The sequence below is a fragment of the Ascaphus truei genome, chromosome 17, assembly GCF_040206685.1.
Source record: "Ascaphus truei isolate aAscTru1 chromosome 17, aAscTru1.hap1, whole genome shotgun sequence".
NCBI lineage: Eukaryota > Metazoa > Chordata > Amphibia > Anura > Ascaphidae > Ascaphus > Ascaphus truei.
In genome coordinates this window covers 30,045,500-30,070,687 of record NC_134499.1, presented here as the reverse complement: position 1 = coordinate 30,070,687, position 25,188 = coordinate 30,045,500, and the positions used below count along the sequence as shown (strand labels likewise).

At 47.1% G+C, this 25,188-nt stretch overlaps 1 protein-coding gene across 4 annotated transcripts in view; it reads right to left on the bottom strand.

The window, feature by feature from the left end:
- CHCHD6 (coiled-coil-helix-coiled-coil-helix domain containing 6) overlaps positions 1 to 24,390 on the bottom strand; it is a 123,143-nt gene extending 98,753 nt beyond the window's left edge. For all 4 annotated transcript variants that reach the window (XM_075574581.1, XM_075574578.1, XM_075574579.1 and 1 more), the window contains exons 1-4: positions 24,236 to 24,390; positions 19,889 to 20,057; positions 19,737 to 19,806; positions 18,324 to 18,468 (exon numbers count right to left, since the gene is read on the bottom strand). In XM_075574581.1, coding sequence (XP_075430696.1) covers positions 18,324 to 18,468; positions 19,737 to 19,806; positions 19,889 to 20,057; positions 24,236 to 24,319 — 468 coding nt within the window. In that variant the 5' untranslated portion in view covers positions 24,320 to 24,390. The remainder of the gene's footprint in view (positions 1 to 18,323; positions 18,469 to 19,736; positions 19,807 to 19,888; positions 20,058 to 24,235) is intronic.
- Positions 24,391 to 25,188: the final 798 nt, after the last annotated feature.

Below are 25,188 nucleotides of genomic sequence, written 5' to 3'. Positions count from 1 at the left end.
ATATCGCGAGAATAAGAAATGACGACGATATTGAAATTGGTCTTATCGCAGTATCGCTACCAGACGCGGAAGTCGCTGATTGTTTACAGACAGCCGTCTCTCCCCAGAGACCCGGGGAAGAAAGAGTATTTTATGTATTTTAAAATGTAGCAGATTGAAAAAAAAACATATCTACATTTGAAATTAATGTAAAAATTAAATATCCCACGCATCATTTTGCTTTCAAATGAGTTACTGACGTCTTATTCTTTTTTTTCTACGCTTCCTTTTCAACATGCAGCAAATTAAAAGTATCACGTGTGCGCACATTCACACGGGTCGGTAACCCTGCCCCTCCCCATTATCTATTAGCACAAAGCGCTTCCACTGCAGCCAGGGATTCTGGGAAATTACATGCAAATGAGAACAATGCTGACATTTGCATATCATTTCCCAGAATTCCGGGCTGAAGGGGAAGCGCTGTAGGCCAAGAGATAATGGGGAGGGGCAGGGTTACAGACCCGTCTGAGACATGTGAATGAGCGCACAGGTGATACTTTAATTTGCTGTACGGTGGAGTGCTCTCATCACTTTTCTTCCCACCATAACTTATTTAAATGTGTGCTTTTAATTAACCAAACTTTGGTTCCATAATGCACCTTTACCCGGGAACGAAGCTGACATTTTCAATTGTTTCTACTTTTTGGAACATTGGATAGATGATTATTCTCGCCAGCGTGAATCCGAGGGCGAGGTGTGCGCTGCGCAGGGTCCCGCTTCGAAAACAGCCGCCTGAATCCCTCGGAAGTATCAGCTGGAAAGTGCTAGGTAAACAGACACGGCGTGTAGAGAGAAGCAGGACAGGTGTGTGCAGAATGGACAAGACAAACCTATAAACACATCTAGCACGAGAGCGGCCTCATTATCGGCACGGTTACAGCTACGCCGGGTGGAAATCTAGCTGGAGATGACAATCATAACTAATACGATTAAATGACACATTAGTGGACTAATTATTATGAATGTATTAAAGATCCCTCTGGGACATGGCGAGTGTGTTTTATACTTTCTCCCCTGGGGAAGGCAGATGTCTGACATAACACACGGTTTCTCCAGAATAATTGCACAGGAGTTACAAGTTGTACCGTGACTGTGTTAGGCCTCCTCGTTTACAAGCCAAGCCACCCTTGCAGCAGGAGAACTGTACTGCAGATCCCTCCGGCAACACATAGGTTAAATCTTATTGGAGGAGATAAAGTGTGTGCGAGACAGACCGGCAATAGAGAGTTAAACAATGTCATGCTGGAGTAAAACTAAAGAAAGTGAGAGAGAACTGTATGGGCTGTTATCAAACTACAGCATGGAATTGTGGGTACAGGACACGCAGGTTAATAAAGCAGCAATCCAAGCCGGCCATTTTTGTTTTCTTTCAATCTTTTTTTTTTTTTTTTTTTAACGTAGGTTTGAAACGGGGGGTCTCTGGAGCTGAACCCCATTAATTTCAGCTCTTTGGACCCCCGGCTTCCGGAGATACATACCTCCGTAGTGGGTGCCGGTAGCCGCTCCGACCGGGTAGCAGGGATCATGTATTGACGATGTTTCAAAGCTCCCGCGCGCAGCGGGCCAATAAGAAGCCGTGACGTCATCAGGTTCACTTCCTATTGGCCCGTGGGACGCGGGAGCTTTAAACATTGCAGAGATACCAGCACCTCCTTTGGAGGTCTGTATCTCGGGAAGCAGGGGGTCCCCAGAGCCGAGACTAATGGGGTTCAGCTCCGGACACCCCCAGCTTCAAACCTCTGGGGAAAAAAGATAAGGAAAAAAAAATGGCTTCCAAGCTTTGTAGACGTATGTCAGGACAGTTAAGGTGAATTATTCTGAGTAAATGTCGCGTTCCATCGCGCATGCGGTTCCACGCTCTATGGCTGTCCTGATTGAGGTACGGCCTTTTGTTTACGCCGCGCGGACTATGGGTGCGACCTTATTAATGTAACCTCCTTCTGACACTTCACCTTTGCAAACAAAGACTAAACAATGTATCTATAAACGACACAGCCGCTCCAGTCTGTAAAACATCTGATCCCGGGTGAGGACATTGGGAAGAACAGAGTAGGTTCGTTTTTTAGCTTCCGATTCCTTTCTAACAGGGTTTCCCCCCTCCAGCCCGCTGCATTAACCTGCGTTAACCAGACAGTGTAACTATTCGTGCAAATACATTCCTGCAAGTGTATCCTCTGTGGGCCTCACTAACAGACAAATGGTTAAGTGCCTGGTGGAACAAAGCAGCTGTTTGAAGCCTGTGAAGTACCTGTCAGGCGTGTAAATAGCAGAAGCCACAATCTCTGGGTCTTTTTTATTACTATTACCCTGCAAAATAAGCATGATTCCGTCAGAAGGCTCCAGGTGCATCAGTGTTCTTAGGCTGCCATCTAGTGGGATACTGTTGCAATGCATGACGATGAGATGAGATTTGAACATGTTTTACCTATTTCTCTGAGCTTTAGAAATCATATATTAAGAAGGTCACGGGGGACTCATGAGCTTTTTATCATGAAGCTTGTTCCCAGTAACAGACAGAAGTTATTTGCTTCACTAGTTTACCTAGCTGTGCTTTTTACATGCCAAAAACATATGGGATATGTACTGTATCCAGATGCAGTTTGCACCATAACACAGAGCCAACATTTCCAATTGTGTACACTGGCACAGAACGTGTTCCTCTCATTAGATGCAGGAGCAGCGTTTAACAGCCCCTAAACAAGGAGGGTTCAACTGGGGCAAGTGGCAAGGGGATATAGATAGATAGATATACATATATATACATATACACACACACGTGTATATATACGGCCCCGAGGAAGGTCTCTCTGTGGGACCGAAACGTTGGCTGCGGTGTATTTTTTGTTCTAATACAAGACGTTTGGATTATACTACACAGTGCGCTGTCCATTTTTGCTGGACTTTGGCCTGGTAAATATGTTCGATAAATAGATACACACACACACACACACACACACACACACACACACACACACACACACACACACACACACACACACACACACACACACACACACACACACACACACACACACACACACACTGCAATCAGCAAAACAACGCAGGACAGAGAAGGGAAATATATACCTGCCACGTGCATATAAGGGCCTTCAGCCCTTTATTTTGCAGTGCGCTATCATTCTCTTTTTTTCTTCCACGTGCATATAAGCACCAAGATGACTGAAAAATAATACCTCTAAATTCACTGTGGTCAGAACATGGGACAAAAAGTAGTGGCACTTGTGCTTGAATAAATGAGTAATATATAGCCCCCTCCCCCTAATCATGACAACACAACCAAGGAAGGTTGTGTGGAGATTTGCGTTGAATTATATTTTCCAAAACTGATCAGGTTGTGAAATGTTTAACCCTTTATGTAGCAGAAGGGCCTGCAGCCCAATGTACTGTTAAACCGTAAGTACAAGGTACAGAATCAAATGGTATGATGGTTATTGAACGAGGGATGATTATTGTACGAGGTTTCTATTGGTATCACAGAATATGCTGTAATATCCCTCTTCTACAGGAATAGAACCGAGAACATGGGAGAGGAGGGGGGAGGGGGGGGGGGGCAGGCTTTGTGGTCCCGTCTGTCTCAGTTACCATGTTGCTAAGATACGACGGTCCCCAAGAGCTTGCCGCTTTAAGAGAATGGAAGCTGATGAACAGGTTGCAATATGAAAGGATACGTTTTATTCAAGGGGAGATGAAATGGGCTGCCAGGAAAACACTATGGCGGTCATTTATCAAGTGTGAAAAGCGAATGTCAAGCTGATACAATATGCAACATTCTCAGCTTGCATCAACCAATGGAGCAAGAGGCGCAGTTTGGGCTATTTTTACCCTTGGGCGAAAAGAAGCAATGCAAAATGGGCAAATGTTACTTGATTTTCAACAATAATTGGGTTTTTGTCTTACCGAGAAATATTTAATGGCGAAAACACTCATTACTGTTCACTATACAGACTTCAGGGCCTATTACCGATACAATGAGTCACATCATACAACGAGATCCGGCATCGCCCTGGGATTCGGGAAAGATACAGCAGACTCATGGTTTAGACCAGGGGTGCGCAAACTTTTCCCCGTGCGCATCCCTGCCTGCTCTCAATGCTTCGCGCCACCCCCTCCCCCCCCCGCACGTCACGTGACCCCGCGGCAGAATTTGACGCCGAGTTACCATGACGATTCGTCGCTGAAGGGAAGGTAAGTGTGTTATAGAGGCCTCGCGCAGTCCCACCGGCATTTCATTTAAATGCCTGGGGGGAGAGCGCGGGACCTCTATAACTTAAACACCCCCTCACCCCCCCAGAAAATCTAGCGCCCCCCAGTTTGCGCACTCCTGGTTTAGACAACAGGTAGCCAACTCCAGTCATCAAGGGCCACAAAACGGTCAGATTTTCAGGATATCCCTGCTTCAGCAAAGGGGGCTCAATCAGTGGCTCAGTAGATTCACCCCCCTGTGCTGAAGGGATATCCTGAAAACCTGACCTGGGTACCTCTTGAGGACTGGAGTTGGCCACCTTTGGTTTAGACTCCCAGTTGGGGAATGGGATTAAGACTTGAGTTGGACACAGCATTAGATGGTCTGCTCTTTGGGCACTGTATCTATTATATTATTCAGCCTAACCACAGGAAGGAGAATGGACTCCTTGCCACCTCCTGCACTGGAGCAGTTACATTTGTTTGTGCATAAAACCCATTATGGACTATCCTTCCACAAGCAGAACAAGGGCTCATGCGGTGAACTTGGAAGAGAGAGACCTGTGTCCGGGAAAAGGTGCTTTATTCACCAAAGTGCATGACACAGCTTCCCAGAGAAGCATAATACAGTTACGGAACTAAAAACAGAACAGTGTAGGCACTTGATCTTAGGAACACTGAGAATAAGACAAGTACATGGTATTGCATGAGGATTAAAATATGGGCACATAAGTCTGGACACATTTATGTGAGATTCTATGTATGGTTCCGTACTTGGCGATGCAATCTCCCATCTTACTATCCTCCTCCCTGTAGTGTTAAAAGATACTCATTTGAAATGTTTTTAATTGGAATTGCTTATGCCAAGGCACTCATAAACAGGTGTCAACCTGTCAAAAAATTATTCACAACCTGATAATATTTATACACATATTGATGTATTAGTGTAGATTCAGCAGCAGGGAATTGCTAGGGCTGTATGCTAACTCCCCCTTTATTTCTATATTTAGAGACTGGTGATTATGCAAATGCTTGTAATCACTGGTTGTACAATACAATAAGGCACTCAGGAGTTGGGCTATTATAAGTTTCTATCAACTAGGTAATATAAATGTATAGTTATGAAAGTCTGGCATTGCTAATTTCCCAACTGCAAGTTTCGATGCTGTTAGTACATTGTTAGATCTGAAGGTCAGAAAAGCTCATTTGCAAAGAAGCCTGTAATTTATCATTGTGTGCTAATAACAGATGAACACAAGAGGTGAACTAGCCTTGTAGTTAGGCCTTAGCTCATAAGGGTTAATTACAATGGGAGACCCTCTGTCATCTGCATCTAACCTTGGATAAGTCCCTTAATTTCCATCAGCTGACAACATTTGACAGTCCGAGATAAATTGAACCTATGTATTTAGACTACATACAGACTCAAAGTTCACTGGCAGTGCATTATACAACGTAATCATATGCAATGCAACCTGCACTGCACCTTAGACGAGGCGCTAACCGAGTGCTGGAATGCAGAGCTACATTATTGCAAGTTGACACTAACACTGGGAGATGTCTCTTTCCATCAAGCCCTTCTTGAGTCTGTCTGTGTGAGAGCAGGAGGCACCGGGTGACCGATTGAAATTCCAGACACGTAGGCAAGGCATGTATTTCTATTAATGTCCAGCGTGTGTCAGCCTTAAGATAAGGGTTCCTACATCATGTCCAACCAGTCATCTAGAGAATGGGACACTGTGTAAGACATTGCCTGATACTTAAATCCCAAGGAAAAGGAGACACGCGGCTATCTCCGAGCACATGTGCAGGTGGCCCCAGATAAGGCCAACAAGAGGGGGGACAGGATGGAAACAAATGATGCGAAGGTTTTGGGAGACGTGGAGGGAAGCAGAAGGGCGAGTAGCACAAAATCAATGTCATACCTCAGTGCCCTTACAACAAATGGGTACGCGCCGTCTCCAATCAAAAGGACACACATCTCCACAGACCTCTTCAAGGCATGTCCAATGTTCATATTAATCCATGTCATCTCTTCATCATTCCTAAGCAGCATCACCACAAATTGGGATGGCTGAAGTACAACACCCAAACGTACCGAATCCAACACCACAAAGCCAGTTGAGGCTTTTAAATTGACCACAATGAAGAGTCGAACGGCCGGCACTCTATTCACTGGACGATATCTTATTTATTTAATATTTTATAAGCCTGCCCAGTAGCCAGATGGACAGGGGACGGGGTTTTGGTCAATAGGATATAAGATATTGTTAAATGAGTGGATCTTACGCCCTTGTTATCCAGTTCATTGCTTGTCCCCTCAATAAACCTAGATCTCGAAAAATCTCTACTTGTATTTTTACACTTCATTTTTGGTGGGACCAACGAGAACAGGGGTGGACAGCTCCACTCCTCAAGGGCCACCAACCAATCAGGTTAAGGATATCCCTGCTGCAGCAAAGTTGCATCAGTCAACGACTGAGCCACCTGTCTGAGCTCTTGAGGAGTGGAGTTCGCCACCACTGAACTGATGCCGTTTTTAAATCAGTCACCCCAATTTCACAGCAGGAACAATGTACCACAGTGAGAAAAAGTCTCCGATACACCACAGGGGTACACATCACCACAACGCACAAAAATGACAAATGTGTCTGGTTAGCCAGACCTCGACGACAACATGGGCGAGTTATCACGACTGCTTCTCCAGAGCGTGACAAGAGAAAGGGGATTTTCAAGCTGTAAACCTGAATAAGAACGGACCCTTTTTCTTTCTTCCTTGTGATATGTCTATATCGAGAGAGAAAGAGCGAGAGAGAGAGAAAGAGCAAGAGAGAAAGAGAGAGAGAAAGAGAGAGAATTTTTTTTTTTTTTAAATAAGAAGGACAGGGAAGCGACAAGTCCCTTAGCTTCGTCCGCTATAAATAATAAAAGCGCCGGCTGCAGTAACATCAGCTGCGGAAATCTGCACAAACCCTCCTAACGCAAATTAACCTTCAGAGCCGGGAGAGAACAGCCGGAGCAGCAGGAATTGGAAGAGAGGGAAGAGAGGCGATTGTTGCAAACGCCTCCGATTAAATCAACGGGGATGGGAGAGTGGGGGATATACCGCTGCGGCCAACGGAGGTTCTTCTACTTATCCTCCCCAAATAATCCCTTCTTTCCACCCACCCCTATTCCATTAAGTCAGGAGCGGCCAACTCTAATCCTCAGGGCCCACCAAGAGGTCAGGTTTGCAGCACAGGTGGTGCAGACTTCCACTGATTGAGCCACCTGTGCTGAAGCAGGGATATCCTGAAACTTGGGGTGTTGGTGGCCCTTGATGACTGGAGTTGGCCACTCCTGCATTAAGTGAATCGAAGAGCTGCTTCAAAAGGGGCCCATGGCTATGTGTTTAACCCCTTTGCTGCCAGAGGGGCCAGCAACGCCTTGCCAAGCAATCTGCTGCTGTGGTGGACAAGGGGCATCGACGACACTAGGGACCTTAGTAGACTTACTCCCAGAATGCACTACAAATACAATGAAGCATCCAGTGAGCGTTATGATCATGCACCAAAGTCATAGATTGCAAGCTCATCGGGGCAGGGGCTGTGTCTACAAATCCCTGTGTGGTGGGTACCGTGCTATACTGCAATTGTGAAGCTTTTGAAGAAAAGCGCTATATTAAAGTTATTAGTATTACTGCTGCATGGCAAGTCATGGGGTTGGGCGGATACATGTTGATGGGACCCTGCCAGCCAAAGAATACGTTTATTCCATCTTGGAACCCAAAGGTCTTCCTTCAGCGAGGGATCCATTTCCTGGTAATAATGACACAGGATATTTTTTCCCACCCAGATAAAGCTCTTTGACATACAGCTAAATGAATACGCAAAGCCGCAAGGGTTTCGCTTGTTATTTTATATTACGGAATTGACGCAGAGGGTCTTCGGAGATGAACCCCCTGCTTCCGGAGACACTTACCTACGTAGGTGCCGGTATCTCTGCCGTCAGAGAATCTGTGCGCCTATTGTAATGGCTGCATTTTATAGTCCTGGATCACGCGGACCAATAGGAAGCTGTGATGTCATCCGGCGCGGCTTCCTATTGGCCCACCTGATCGGGACATTTAAACTGAAAAGAGATGCCGGCACCCCTACAGGAGGTAAGTATCTCTGGGTGCAGGGGGTCAGCGGAGCCGAAATTAACAGTTCAGCTCCGGAAACCCCCGGCTTCAAACCTGTAGTAATCTTTTATTTTTTAAATGAAACCTAGATTGCCGCTTTAAAATGTTTTTTTTTGGAAAAGAAAGTGTGTGAGCCAGGAAATAGTCCTGACCTTAACCCCATCAAGAACCTTCGGTCAAGGTTAAAGTGTTAAGTGAGACAAAATTATCCCAGCAACAGGAGAGAATTAATACAAGCAGCTGTCAAAGGCGGGTCCTTATTATAACACCCCAGGAACGGCAAACTTGTTTCATTCAATGCCTAGAAGACGCTGTGCTGTGAAGACAGGTTTTTTTCAACCAAATACTAAAGATATGTGCGTTTAAATGTGCAAATATTGTTTTGCATCAGCCTATTAAAGTTCTTCTGTTATGTGTGACTGCCGATGAAATCCTTATTTTGCTCAACAACATTCATTTGTGCAAATTACACAGTATCATTTTTGCGTAAACCGTTGAAAATTTGATTATTATTTTTTAAACTGTCTCTACAATTTTAGCCACTACTGAATGAATGACTACACACACACACACAACACACGTCTACTTTTTAAATACTTTTATATGTGTATGCGCATATATAAACATTGTTGGACAAAGATGGTACTCGACTGGAAGCCAAGAGAGATTAAAAGACTAACACAACGACCAAAAGAGAGGCTACAACCGCTGGACCTGTTAGCTCATGGGGGAGGCTTCATCCAGCAGTGGGTAGACAAGGCCTGAAGATGATGATGATGGATAGATCTCACTGCATGGATTACATAGTACTGTATATTAGCACTTCTCTCTGTAGCAGTGTCGGCCTGCCATCCACTCGAACGTATACCCCACCCCCCAGCTCCCCTCCTCCTAAACTCACAGGGGGTAGAAGATGCTAATTGGAGCCAGTAATACCAAAAATTAACAGCAATCAGCAAGCAGTTAGCAATCATATTATAATGTGGAGGAGGTCAACAGGGTTCCACAGAATATGCATTTAAACAATATCTACCGGAGTACAAATGTAGGACTTGATTAATTTAACCGTTTGGCTGCTAGAAACGCAGTGCAAGAAATGTTCCCGCCTCCTTCATCCGCAAGAGAGTTAAGAGCTCTGCTTATCTGCAGGGGGCCACAATAAAGATGGCAGCCGATTAGATAGATTTCTTTTTTATTTCACCACGGTGTCAATCATCTTTTACACTCCCATGAACTAATGGAGGTTCTTATCAAAGGCCAGTAGCTGCAAGATTCACAGCACCAGATTCACCAGAGACTTCATCCTTTGAAAAATCATGTGCTGTTTTTTTGTGTCCGTTTTGCAGCCGGGAGACTTGTATGTATGTATGTATATCTTTATTTGTATAGCGCCATTCATGTACATAGCGCCTCACTGCAGTAATACACGTGACACTCATAAATGCCAAATAATACAAATGACACATAATGGGAAGAAGTGCTTTCAGACTTAAGTGATATTTAGGAGTCCCTGCCCCGAAGAGCTTACAATCCAATTGGTAAGTAGGAGGAATGTACAGAGACAGTAGGAGAGCGTTCTGGTAAGTGCGTCTGCAGGGGCCTAGATTTATGTATGAGGTGTCTAGTCTCAGCCACGGAGCTACTCATATGCTTCGTTAAGGAGGTGTGTGCCAAGACTGACACTCAGTCCCATAATAACAGGGGTGGCCAACTCCAGTCCTCGTGAGCCCCCAGATCATGTTTTAAAGATATCCCTGCTTCAGCACAGGTGGCTCAGCCTTTCACCGAGCCACCTGTGCTGAAGCAGGGATATCCTTAAAGCCTAACCTGGTGGTGGCCCCTTGAGGACTGGAGACGGCCACCCCTGCCTAATAACTCGCCCTCTGTTCTTTCAACGCATGGGATAACATTTGCATTAATATCTATAAAAGCCCCGTCACATCTTGTTCTCGCTCTCAAAAACACACATACTTCACAGATAACCGCGCTCGCTATCTCTCCAAACAATCGCATCGCTCGTTAATCCGTCAAGTTTGACTTGCTCATTAAACAAAAACAAAAAAACCCATGCACAGTATTTACGTAGGGGTTTTTAAATTTTTTTTTTTTATTTAAGAATAAATCCGACAAACAGTTTATCCGTGAGGATTAAACTCCAAGCGATAACCGCCCAGTGCTGGGCTAGAATCCTATTAAGCCCTTGCTCAAATCCTACACAATGCTTCATCTCCGAGAATTAATTTCATTGTTCTATTAGGTACACACATTTCCTGATAAGATCTGTCTTCAGAAAGCAAGGTACTGTCAGCGCAGCCGGCTGGAAATACATTACTGAGCCTAGTTCCAGAAAGCCTAATCCCCCTTCTGTGCGCTTTACACCCGCTCTGATTAGACACATTCACAACCGACAAGAGATTTCGCTTCTTTTTTTTTAAAGACGCAATCCAAGCCGGTTAAAAAAATAAATCTTTCATTTATTAACACTGAATTAAAGCAAGGGGGGGTCTCTAGGGCTGAACCCTGTTAATTTCAGCTTCGGGGGCCCCCTGCCTCGAGAGATACAGACCTCGGTAGTATGTGCCGGTAGCCGATCCGGGGTCCACATTATGGCGGAGTTTCAAAGCTCCCAGGTCCTGCGGGCCAATAGGAAGCCGTGATGTCATCCGGTGCGGCTACGTATTGGCCCATGTGACGCGGGAGCTTTAAACTGCAGAGAGATACCGGCGCCCCTCCCGGCGCCTGCGCCCCCCAATCAGAGCTAAGTGTCTCTGCCAGCAAGGGGTCCCTGCAGCTGAAATTAATGGGGTTCGGCACCGGAGACCCCCCTGCTTCAATCATGATTAAAAAATAATGGGAAACAAAAGAAAAGAAACAAAACCGGCATGGATTGCTCCTCTAAGATCGATGCACTTCCTGAGTTCGGTTACCATCCTCCTAAAAGCCAAAGCACTTGTCTGCTTGCTGAAGTGGGGTTGTCACTACTAGGTGACCCCGTCCTAAATAAGAGAAACTTTAAGTGTTTTCATGCCAGATCAGTGGTGGATTTCCAATTGGGCCCGACCAAGGGGGGCAAATGTGTCCCTCCCCCTCTCACCCATATACAGAAGCCCAGCTCTCTTCTCCACCGACGCCAGGGGACAGCGTGCGGCCTCCGTAAAGTTCTGACCTTCTCCTTCGTGCCGCGCTCCTCCTCCTTCGTCGTGTCATCAAATGACGCTGTGATGTCAGATGGCAACGTCAAATACCGCCAAGACGTCACGTTGCCGTGACAACGCGCTGCTGTGTGACGTCGCAGCGTCATTTGATGCCACGATGCTGGAGGAGCAGGTCGGGCGCCATGGTAAGTGCCTGCGGGCGGCGGATTTCTTAATCTGCCGCTGTGCCAGGTGATAAATCATCAGCAATGGTTTATATCTTCATACAATAATCCCACTAAAACCCTCCCACGTGGTGGACTTAAAGGAGCAATTCCTGCCACGTTTTATTTCTTTTTTTTACACAGGATTGAAGCAGGGAGTCTCGGGAGCCGGATGCCAGCAATCTCAGCTCCGGGGACTACCTGCTTGCGGAGTTACTTGCCTCCGTAGCCGCGCCAGCTGAGCTACCTGGGTGTTTGACGTTTAATACTCGCACGTTACATGGACCAATAGGAAGCCGATCCGGATGATGTCACGGCTTTCTATTGGCCCGCAGAGCACGGGAGCTTTGAAACTCCGCAGTTACGTGATCCCTGCTACAGACACCCCCCTACAGAGGTATCTCCAGAAGCACGGCGTCCCCGGAACTGAAATTAATGGGGTTCAGCTCCGGAGACCCCCTGCTTCAATCCAGTGTAAAACAAAAAAAATGGTTTGGATTGCTGTTTCACGTGCTGCGCCTCTCCGTGTGCTGCGCCTCTCCGTGTGCTGCGCCTCCGTGTGCTGCGCCTCCGTGTGCTGCGCCTCTCCGTGTGCTGCGCCTCTCCGTGTGCTGCGCCTCTCCGTGCTGCGCCTCTCCGTGCTGTCCGACTGTCACCGCCTCTGATGTCATTTCTGGCTCTAGGACCATTTGGTGACAGCAGGACAGAGGGGAGGGGTGGGGGGGTTTGAATAGAATGGGGTTTTAATATAAAGTTCCCATTAGCACTGACGTGTCCCCAGTGTTTGACGTGTCTCTGCTGCTGAGTCATTTAGTGACATTGCATCTTCCGGGCACCCGTGAAGAGCTGGAAGTTCTGTGACATGACATTGATGTGTATGATAAGTAAACAGTCCATAGGAAAAATTGGTGGTCAGAGGTTAAAAGGGGCATGGAACAGTCATTGAAAATAACTATTAATAATATGTAGATAATGTCTCGAGCTCACCTGATATCAATGATAAAGTAAGAAGATTGGTCCAGCTTTTAAGCTGAAGAATAACGCCTGGGGTAATTAGTTCGACCTGATTTAATGGCGCAATGAGTATCTTACAGTGCAAAATCCCATACCATGAAGCAGAATAACAACGCCTTAAATCCAGAATAGTCCAAGGGGAAGAATATCTCCCAAAGTGATCCTGGGTTGTCGCCACGGTCGCTACCTCCATAGGGAAGCTCCCAGGTGCAGTAAGGGCGACAGGAACACAGCACAGTGCTGCAGTGCGCTACCAGCCGTCAATGAGAGGTGAACGCCAATAACAACTCATTTATTAGTAACATAGGAGGCAAAAAACAAAGGTAAGTACCTCCGACGCGTTTCGCACTTCCGCGCTACATCAAGGTGTACAAACAGGTCATTGTGTTATATGGTTGTCGGCCGCCGTGCAAAAAAAAAAAACCAAAATGATTTGTTTTTCGAAAAAATCTGTCACGCGGTCGCTCTGCGTCGCACCAGCACGCACTATGGCCGGCCCGTATCAGCTGCTGCACTTGGTTTGCGTAGCGCGGGAAATCGCACGCGCCGTCGCGCCTACTATAATCGTGGCCTAAAGTGAATCGGATTCCCTCCTAGGAATTGTGAGAGTTACTTTATTTTGGGGTGGTGTGCCGTCTACTCCTCATTTCCTTCTGACCTTTAACATTTGCCAACGCAAGGAAGAAAAACCGTGGTGTAGTACAGACGGAGCCCGCGCCATCAATCCCGCGGGCTCGTTATCCCCTCTAACGCGTGGCTGCTTCGGAACCGTGTCCGGTTGTCCCACAGGCGTGTTACGTATGCGTTATACACGCGAGCGGCAGAGATAAGCGATGGAGATCTGGGCGGCAGAGATGACGTTGCGTACATCTGGGCGCCAGCGGCAGAGCACGAGGGAAGGGGGAGCACGAGGGAACGTCATCTCTGCCGCTGGCGCCCAGATCTACGCAACGTTATCTCTGCCGCTCGCGTGTATAACGCAATCGTAACACGCCTGTTACGAGGGAAGGGAGAGCACGAGGGAAAGGGAGAGCACGAGGGAAAGGGAGAGCACGAGGGAAAGGGAGAGCACGAGGGAAAGGGAGAGCACGAGGGAAAGGGAGAGCACGAGGGAAAGGGAGAGCACGAGGGAAAGGGAGAGCACGAGGGAAAGGGAGAGCACGAGGGAAAGGGAGAGCACGAGGGAAAGGGAGAGCACGAGGGAAAGGGAGAGCACGAGGGAAAGGGAGAGCACGAGGGAAAGGGAGAGCACGAGGGAAAGGGAGAGCACGAGGGAAGGGAGAGCACGAGGGAAAGGGAGAGCACGAGGGAAGGGAGAGCACGAGGGAAAGGGAGAGCACGAGGGAAGGGAGAGCACGAGGGAAAGGGAGAGCACGAGGGAAGGGGAGAGCACGAGGGAAGGGAGAGCACGAGGGAAGGGAGAGCACGAGGGAAGGGAGAACACGAGGGAAGGGAGAGCACGAGGGAAGGGAGAGCACGAGGGAAGGGAGAGCACGAGGGAAGGGAGAGCACGAGGGAAGGGAGAGCACGAGGGAAGGGAGAGCACGAGGGAAGGGAGAGCACGAGGGAAGGGAGAGCACGAGGGAACGAAGAGCACGAGGGAACGAAGAGCACGAGGGAAGGAAGAGCACGAGGGAAGGGACTACGTTGCCCCCCTTATATGTCTTGTCCCCACGTTTTTCCCTTGTCTTATCCTCATCCTTTCCATTCCCTCGTGTTCTCCCACTCCAATTGCTGTTACTCACATCCCTCTATGTTTGAGTTACAGTAGGGCCCCGCTTTTCGGCGGCCCGCCCATACATGGGTACAGAGAACGGGGCTGCAATGTCTGCGCATGTGCAGAATGGGGGGGGGGGGCGAGGTCGCGCATGCGCAGAACGGAGGTCGCGCATGCGCAGAACAAAGGTCGCGCATGCGCAGAACGGAGGTCGCGCATGCGCAGAACGGAGGTCGCGCATGCGCAGAACGGAGGTCGCGCATGCGCAGATCGGAGGTCACGCATGCGCAGAACGGAGGTCGCGCATGCGCAGAAGGGAGAATTACAGGTTTGCGCGTGCGCGGACGCCTAAATCGGCGGTTCCGCTTTCTGTTTGCGGCGGGTCCATAGAACGGAACCCGCCGTATTATTGGGGCCCTGCTGTATACTTCTGGCTGACTTTTGCCAGATTCACCACAAATTGTGTGGTCACATTGTGCCAATACTACAGTCAAATGTCGTTATAACACATTTGTTATTTTTCCTGGTTTCTTTCATGTGGGTGCTGGGTGCCCCATTATTTGTTCTGTACTGTCCCTTGGGAGGGAATAGGATCCCTCCAGGTTCCCGTGCACTATAGTCACACTTTATTCCTATATATTCTTAGAGTGCTGTTTAATCCATAGTTCCGCGCGACCAAAACCAATAGGGGGGAAAAAACGCAAACATTTTTACATTGGATTTTCCGTTCTGTATTTGATATCAGTCTTTGCATTTCTCAGCTAGATGGTACGGGGTCAGTGAATAAATTCATTTTTTTTATTTCCATTTCTATAGATAATTAAAAATGAAAAGAGAAACCCGAATGGAAAATACTTCTCACGCGCACCCCAAAATTATAAATACTAATTCCGCTGGGATTGTTCCTTTAAAGATTTAGGGCCATATTTATAAGATTCCCAGTGACATATTCAGTCAAAGGTGCTGCAGAGGGAGAGAGGGGTTGTTTGCAGCACTGCTTAGTAAATTCAGCCCTTAATGCCAGTAACTATGAAATCAACAGCAGACTGAAAGCCTCTGAGAACCAACATGTACAACTCTTACATTAAAGAGACTGAATGTAGTTTTACGCTGTAATTACCATCATTTATTCATTTCACCTGACAGAAGCCATCAGGCTTTGGTACCGGGACGCACTGCCCGGCAGCATTCAGCTCACACACGGGCATCTGACTCATCCTGTCTCAAAAGCAGATCACCGTCCCGTTCTCGTCTGAAACATTAATTACCACTTCTCCGGATAATCTTATTCTTTCTTTTATATGTTGCTAGCGAATACGTAATTAACACGTACCCTCTCGTCTGGCTGGAATTACACAGCGTCTGCTGCACACATTAGCAGCTATGCAAACTCAGAATTTATCACCCACGTTTAGTTTTAGTGACCCAGATTAGAGCGTAGCAGTGACACTTTCTCTGCAACTTTTTGCAGCCTGGGAGGAGAGGCCTAGTTAAAGCTCATCGATCGTCCTGCAGGGGAGGTTTGCCATGTCAAAAAGAGACTTTGCAACAAAACGCGGGGAATAACGGTTACCACACAAATCGCGGGTCTCAAGCTCAGTCCTCAAGAACCACCAACAGGCCAGCTTTTACGGAAATCCCTACTTCAGCACAGGTCGCTCAATCAGTGGCTCAGTCGAAGCCACCTGCGCTGAAGCAGGGTCCTTGAGGACTGGAGTTTCCCACCCCTGTACTAATACATCTCTTGTTCCCCTTTCCAACAATATTTTTTATTTTTTTTAATCTGATGCCATGTTCAGAAGATATAAGAGTTGGAAAGTGTGCGGGAGGTTAAAATGGAGCTCTCTCCAGGCTAAAGGTTATTATAGTAACTTCAAATGCTAGACATTAAATCATGATTGTCAACACAAAAATATTTGGTATTTGATATAGATTTTCTGATTTTGTATTTCTTTTAAAGGACAGGACATGCTCGGGGTACAAGATACTAACACGCCACGAGTTAAATCCGCCCATTTAAAACAAGAACAATTATTCCATCGTTGCCTTCCATGAATTCAGTAGCTTTTGGTCTAATGTTAAGAAGTTGTCCTTTAAAACACGAACTATAAACTGAAGAGTGAATTTTGGGACTATCGCAAAAGTTACAATAGGTACCAACAGCTGTTGAGTCATATTAATATGATTATTTATGACTGCCCACAATGCTCCGCAGCTCTGTACAACTGGGTAAAAACACCAACAAATGACCATTCATTTACACACGATACCAATCCGTCCCATTCAGAGCTGGACAGACGCATGAGGACCAGTGGGGAGAGAAGGACGCATCACGATCTGCTTTGGAAATGTGCGGTATTATACAAGCCAGCGGAATCCACAGGAAATCCGGGAGAAACATTTCAATACCAAACTTAGATTAAGAGAAGTATTATTTGTACAATCGATAACGCAGTCATTCACTTTGTCTTCAGCATCGTGTCTTAATAAATCCAAAGCTACAAGCCGTGATTAAAGGGACGGAGTCAGCCGCCTGGGCAAAGACAGGCTCCCCCCGTACTAATCTGTTTCCAGGCCTGAAGGCCAGTGCAATTACAGAGCTGAAGAAAACCAAGCATCTATAACCAAAATCCCCATACCTATCAGCACTAAACCTCTTACAATATTGATGTGGTTTCAGGCTGAAACAGAGACTGGGAGGCAGGAGGGAGAGAAAGATCCTCTCGGGAGACAAACTACATTAACATGGACAGATCTAAAGGAACGTTTTATGAAGGGGTAGAAAAATAACCCATCTTTCCACTCGGCGAATACACATGTTCTGCTGTAAGGTGATATCGAGTATCTCCACTGCCACAACACAGGGTTTTGTGACACGTACCATATTCATTCTGTGGCGACCCGTTTTACCGCAGTTTGACCCATAATAATAATGGGGGAACCACTCTTACCATGCAGAGGGGTTTCAGGACAGCAGCTAGAGCCTCTGCGGAGACTTTTTGGTCTTATTCTGCTAAACAGAACAAACTCTCTTTTGTAATGATATATGTGGTAATGTATATTGCCATATCGATATAGATAGATAATGTGACATACTTTGGTTTGCTTTTAACCCATTCATTATTTTTCCCGTCTCTTTGGGTAATACCCATCAATACATCTCTCTAGATTTTATTGGTGTATATTTATACACACACACACCAATAAAATCCAGAGAGATGTATTGATGGGTATTACCCGAAGAGACGGGAAAAAGAATGAATGGGTTAAAAGCAAACCAAAGTATGTCACATGATCACAAGGGGGGGACAGTAAAATGGCGGTGGGCTGGACATCTCGCAAGAAGAAATGACCATTGTCGGACAAAGAGGGTTCTCTACTGGATTCCAAGGCAAATGAAAAGGCCAAGACAACAACCAAAAGTCAGATGGGAGGATGAGATCAGTAAATGTGTTGGAGTGATGTGGAGAAGACAGGCTGTAACCGGAGTACCTGGGAGATCATTGGGGAGGCTTCATCCAGCAGGGGATCCACAAGGGTGGAAGAATATATATATATATATATATATATATATATATATATATATATATATATATATATATATATATATATATATATATATATATAAATACACACACACACACACACACACACACACACACACTGAGTATGTATACACCAGACCTGATATGACTAGATTTTTTTTTCGATGTAATGCACAATGCTTCCTAAGCATGATTAACCCCTTTGATGCTGGAAAGGCCTGTAACACACTGCGCAACAGGGCTGCCTGGTAGCAGCTGTGAAAGCAGGCGAGCCGTCTAACTCACCAGCTGTTCTGCTCTCTGCCGCTCCTGGCTGGCGTAATTCTTTTCTCGCAGGACGGACGAGTTCAGACTCCCGCGCGCCGTCTCCCTCTCCCTCTTGGCGAGACGCACCAGCTCTTCCTGGATAATGGTCTGCTCTCTCTCGTACCTGCAGCGAAGGCAGCGGTAACACGATCATTCGCAGCTGCAAGTAGTCCCTGTCCAGGAGCACTTACAGTCTACACAGTGAAATAGCAGCCAGGCATCTGCCAGAGGAAGGCTAGTTCTGGCCACGTGCAGGCTAAGCTGACCAGCTGCCTTGGGACCACTGCAGCTGCTCAGGGGTAGGGTTTATTGAGGCGCTGTCATAGAACGTGCCTCTCCAAGTCTTATGAGCAAACTGTTGTGTGTTGGATAATATAGTGCAGGGGGGGAAGCTGCTCACATAGCTTCAGTGCTTTATTGTGCCGCTTTATTTTATTTATTCAAGTAGCTGAAATCTGAATATTGAGAAGAATGTACTTAATTTTTTCTTTTTGGAGAAGACACAAAGCAGGTGGGAAACACGGCCCTGAGATAACTGGTAGGACCTCAGACAACATACATCATGCCCTGCAATTTAAACTGTGATGCCCAAGACGATAAAGGCCCATATTCACTAAGTGATGCTATTGCGTAAGACACCCTGCAGCGCCAGAAGACGTCTTAATCCTCTACGTGGATGAGCCATCAAGGGTCTTCCAGATCCAAATGGGGTCTTATTGAATGACACTGCTTAGTAGACATGCTCCGGAGTCACATGGTCCCGGGAGCTGGAACTGTTTATCCAGGTTCTCCTAGCGTGAAAACTTGAGTAACCCAAACCTTCCCCTACAAAAGGTAACTGGGCGACGTGACGAAGAAACTAGACAACTAGTTACCATGCGTCATAACAGGCAGCAAACTTGCATATTAGTTACATAGTAGATGAGGTTTAAAAAAAGACATACATCCATCAAGGTCAACCTGTGCTAAATGTAGACGACAGATACTTTATCCTATATTTGTATTTGCAGTATATTGATCCAGAGGACGGCAGACAAAAACCCCCAGTGACATATCATCTAATGATATCTCATAAGGGGGAAAATAAATTCATTCCTGAGTCCAAATATTGGCAATCGGATTAATCCCTGGCTCAACATCCTTCCCATGTTTACTTATTTGGTATATCCCTGTATACCTTTCCTTTCTAAAAAGATATCCAACCTTTTTTTTTAACAGATCTATTGTATCTGCCATCACAGTCTCCATGGGTAATGAATGCCACATTGTAACTGTCCTTACTGTAAAGAACCTATATGTCTGCCATCTTTCCAATTGTGTGTGTACATGTGATACCAATAGGCTACTCAGCAATGCAAAGATCAGGGCTTGAGGGCAGATGGGAAACCTCACCTCCTGTACAGGTCTTCCTCTGCCTCTGAAGGTGGTTGTCCAAACCCAGCGGCAGTGGGCCGGCGGGGACCTGCACAAACAACACCACATATTACTCTTCATTCCACTCCTAGCCGGAGAAAACCTTAATACTGTAATCAGACCGTCTGTACCCTCAGATGAAGCTTTGGCTTTGGGGTCAGGAATGCGGGTGGACGGTCCATCTCTGGTGGAGCCGGAGAAGGTTGGAGGAGGTGCTGGAGACCTCATGGCGGGTGATGGTCTTTTCACCTTTGGAGATGGAGAAGAATCTTTCATTCGGCTGACGACATCTTCAGAGAGCTGTGTTCATTAAACATAAAACACAGAGTCTGTTAGTGTCTTTCCAAGACAGAGTCTTTTGCATTAATTGATAGTTTATTTCGGGGAGAAGTAAATGGTGAGACTTTGCCACATACATAGGGAGAGTTGGCCAGAGTGGAACGAGTGCACTACAGGGATTGTTTTATCATCAGATGCTCCCATTCTACATGTAAATGGTATCATGTCGTGCTTGTCTGAAGCCCGGGATTGGGTGACCAACATGTTCTGTTACAATTGTTTAGCAATTAAGACAAATATGAATAAAAATATGCTGACAAACAACTTGGGTTGAACACGCTTGCGTGGTGTGGCGATCGCGTGGTAGGGGGAAGGCCCCCCCGGGATGTGAAGGGAAGGAGAAAATAACCATTTCCCTTTCATCGCGTTCAAGATCTCCCCCTAAAAAATGAGCACTTCTAGCATGATATACCCTGTACATCATAGGGCCCCTAGAGCAGGGGTGCTACACTCAGTCCTCAAGCCCCCCCCCCTCCTCCCCCACCAGGTCAGGTTTTCAGGATATCCCTGCTTCAAAAAAATCCTCCACGTACAGTGTACAGTAAATAAAAATATCACTTGTGGTGCATTTTATGTCTCAGACAGGTCTGCCACCCTGCCTTTCCCCATTATCACTTAGTATGCAGTCCATGCAGTGCTTCCACTGCCGCTAGGAATTCTGGGTAATGACATGCAAATGAGCACAGTGCGTCACTTTTAATACTTATCCATTTTACCCCCTATAAGCGTATGCCTGCCGGATTGCACAGCGTTCCAGCACAGCCTGGGTTAAAGAAGTGCAGAGCCAGTAACCCTACTCACAGACCGCTATTCCGACCTTTTGGGTCTCATCAGTGCAGGGTTGGTTGCTGGCTACAGTATGCCACGTGAAGCTGGTACGTGGGTATAACTAGACATGAAAAAAGTTATGGTGGGTAAAAATAAAAAATACCACTCGTGGTGCATTGTCTGTGCTTAAAAGATGTGTAATTCGGGAGGCATAAGCTCATAGGGTCCCATGTTAAAGAGGATAAGATAACTTGCATTGCACCTGGCAATGAGCGCAGTCCGAGTTAGTGCGACTTTAAGCGCTATACCCCAATGTTACCACAAGAGGGCCAGCCAAGACTCGCTGGCTGGGAGACCTCAAAGAGAGATCAGCATGGCAATCTCTGCCACTATGTTTCCTAGAAATCATCCAAGCTACCCTTTATTGTTTATACATTTAGTAATATCTGGGTCTGTTTACATATACCTGGATCTGTTTATAAAGCATACACCATGTGCGGATATTATTGTCAGGCAATAATACAATGATCTTCTAGTACTGCCAGAGAAAAATGTGCAATATTAACATTATCGCTGTAATAGGAAGATTATACCAAGATTTCTAGTCTAGTACAACACAGCGAGAACAAATATGTTAATACATTATGACAGATTGCATTTCAGTATTTCAGGCCCTTGTTGCGGAACAAGTTGTTCAACACGTATGAGGTTTAAACTAGGACACGTACGGAAAGCTACAACTAACCAGATCTGTTCCAAAAATATAGGGATTTAACAGCAAACTGAAAAAGCTGAAAAGTTCATTTTTAAGGAGATCAGAATTATTCAGAAGTGCCAGGTTGTAGTATTAGTCCCCGAGAAACCTGTGAGGGTGGGGGGTGCTCAACTCCTGACCTCCCCCCACCCAACAGGTCAGGTTTTCAAGATATCCCAGCTTCAGCACGGGTGGCTCAACCAGAGACACCGGTGCTGAAGCAGGGACCGATTGAGCCACCTGTGCTGAAGCAGGGACTGATTGAAGCACCTGTGCTGAAGCTGGGATATCTTGAAACCCTAACCTGTTTGGGGAGGGGGGCGCTTGAGGAGTTGAGTTGAGCACCCCTGCTTTAATCTATGCAGACTGTGATACTTTAAATTGGACCCACTGGAAATTATTCATAGATGTTATTCTGCATGAACTTTCAAGGTCAAACAGGTGACCTCTGAAGAAGAGCCCGAGGGATCTGGAGCCCGTGTGCAACATCAATACGTTATTTCTACGTTGCATCAGAAATCTACTGCATAAGGTTGGCATTAGGGTCCTGCCATGAAGGGTAACTTCTGCCATGCAGTCAGCCCCAACCACAGGGGGTTAAACATTTACACTGCAGGCCACTCCAGCATTGTACAGGTTAATAATAGGTTCTGCAGTCACTGCCAGAATGGCCTGAGTCTGTAGGTGGCACTTGAGGGGTTAAGCATTCTCCTGTTTGGGTTAATACGTGCGCTGCTTGCTTATCACTGCAAGCTTCCCCTCTGGTACTGCGCTGGTGAAACACTGGAGTGCAGCTGTCCATATTCGCTACTTTAATCCTTCCAGCTCTGTAAGGGTTAAGGAGAGATCTGCTGGACTCTAGGTCTCGTTTAATCATAGCTTTCCAGTCTCATCAAGCAATTCAGGGGTTAATCATTGCTCCACATGGTAATTCACTAATCTCCCCCCTTCTCACTGATCTGGGGGTGACCTCTCTGTATACACCAATCTGGGGGTGACCTCTCTGTATACACCAATCTGGGGGTGACCTCTCTGTATACACCAATCTGGGGGTGACCACTCTCTGTATACACTAATCTGGGGGTGACCTCTCTCTGTATACACTAATCTGGGGGTGACCTCTCTCTGTATACACAAATATGGGGGTGACCTCTCTCTGTATACACTAATCTGGGGTGACCTCTCTCTGTATACACCAATCTGGGGGTGACCTCTCTCTGTATACACCAATCTGGGGGTGACCTCTCTCTGTATACACCAATCTGAGGGTGACCTCTCTCTGTATACACCAATCTGGGGGTGACCTCTCTCTGTATACACCGATCTGGGGGTGACCTCTCGGTATACACTGATCTGGGGGTGACCTCTCTGTATACACTGATCTGGGGGCGACCTCTCTATACACTGATCTGGGGGCGACCTCTCTGCATACACTGATCTGGGGGCGACCTCTCTGCATACACTGATCTGGGGGCGACCTCTCTGCATACACTGATCTGGGGGCGACCTCTCTGCATACACTGATCTGGGGGTGACCTCTCTGCATACACTGATCTGGGGGTAACCTCTCTGCATACACTGATCTGGGGGTGACCTCTCTGCATACACTGATCTGGGGGTGACCTCTCTGCATACACTGATCTGGGGGTGACCTCTCTGCATACACTGATCTGGGGGTGACCTCTCTGTATACACTGATCTGGGGGTGACCTCTCTGCATACACTGATCTGGGGGTGACCTCTCTGTATACACTGATCTGGGGGTGACCTCTCTCTGTATACACTGATCTGGGGGTGACCTCTCTGTATACACTCATATGGGGGTGACTCTCTCTCTCTATACACTGATATGGGGGTGACCTCTCTGTATACACTGATCTGGGGGTGACCTCTCTGTATACACTGATCTGGGGGTGACCTCTCTGTATACACTGATCTGGTGGTGACCTCTCTCTGTATACACTGATCTGGGGCTGACCTCTCTCTGTATACACTGATCTGGGGGTGACCTCTCTCTGTATACACTGATCTGGGGGTGACCTCTCTCTCTATACACTGATCTGGGGGTGACCTCTCTCTGTATACACTGATCTGGGGGTGACCTCTCTGTATACACTGATCTGGGGGTGACCTCTCTGTATACACTGATCTGGTGGTGACCTCTCTCTGTATACACTGATCTGGGGCTGACCTCTCTCTGTATACACTGATCTGGGGGTGACCTCTCTCTGTATACACTGATCTGGGGGTGACCTCTCTCTCTATACACTGATCTGGGGGTGACCTCTCTCTGTATACACTGATCTGGGGGTGACCTCTCTCTTTATACACTGATCTGGGGGTGACCTCTCTCTGTATACACTGATCTGGGGGTGACCTCTCTCTGTATACACTGATCTGGGGGTGACCTCTCTCTGTATACACTGATCTGGGGGTGACCTCTCTGTATACACTGATCTGGGGGTGACCTCTCTCTGTATACACTGATCTGCGGATGACCTCTCTGTATACACTGATCTGCGGGTGACCTCTCTGTATACACTGATCTGCGGGTAACCTCTCTATGTATACACTGATTTGGGGGTGACCTGTGCATGCACCGAGTCCCTCCTCTCACCCGGACGCCTCGCAGCACCCGCACCCCGTCCTCCTCATCCAGTCCGAAGGACACCCTCCGGCCGGTGCTCTCACTGCCCCCCATTATTACCACGGCAACCACCACCCCTCACTGACAAGCCCAAGAGCATGCGCTGGACACCCCGCTGGCCATTGGTGGGAATGGAACGCAGACGAACCAATCGCAGAGCTCGTTCAGCCGCTCACGTCTACGTGACGTGCCGCGCTGAATGCTGGGACATGTAGTCCTATGGAGCTGGAAGACCATGGAACTTTGTGGCACTGTGAATGTCATTGATCTTAGGAACTTCAAAGTCTTACTTTAGGTTTGATATATATTGATTATATATATATATATATATATATATATATATATTTTAATATAATATAAAAATTAATATAATATAAGTACGCACGGCGTAAGGCCTCGGCGGCGCTGAGCGGGCAGGCGCGCTCACGCTGGCCGCTCTGAAACACATTGAGGCAATGTGTGTGGCCAGCGTGAGCAAGCGCCTGCGCATGCTCGGCGCTTAGATGCTTGCAGAGCAAGCAAATTTGATTTTGCCGCTCTCAAGCACGTAACGTGAGCGGTTCGCCCAATGAGGGTGAACCAGCTCCGTGACGTGGCCGCGCGCACCTAGCCACGAATCTGTCTGGCCGAGCAGGGCACGGCGCATGAGCACCTGCGCACTCGCTCCCTGCCTGGCCGCAGCCTAACTTCCCTTACATTGTCTCCGGCAGCTTCTGGCAACGCGTCGCCATGACAATGAGGCGTCAACTGCCAACGCGGGTGTCACAACGTGACATCAGAACGCCGGAGACAAGGTAAGGAGGGAGAGGGGGGAGAGCAGGCAGGGGGGCGCAGAGGAAAAAGTTTGCGCACCCCTGCAGTGTATTTGAAACACTGTCCGGTAAAAAATGAGAGGTAATACTGGACATGTATGTGTCTGGTAT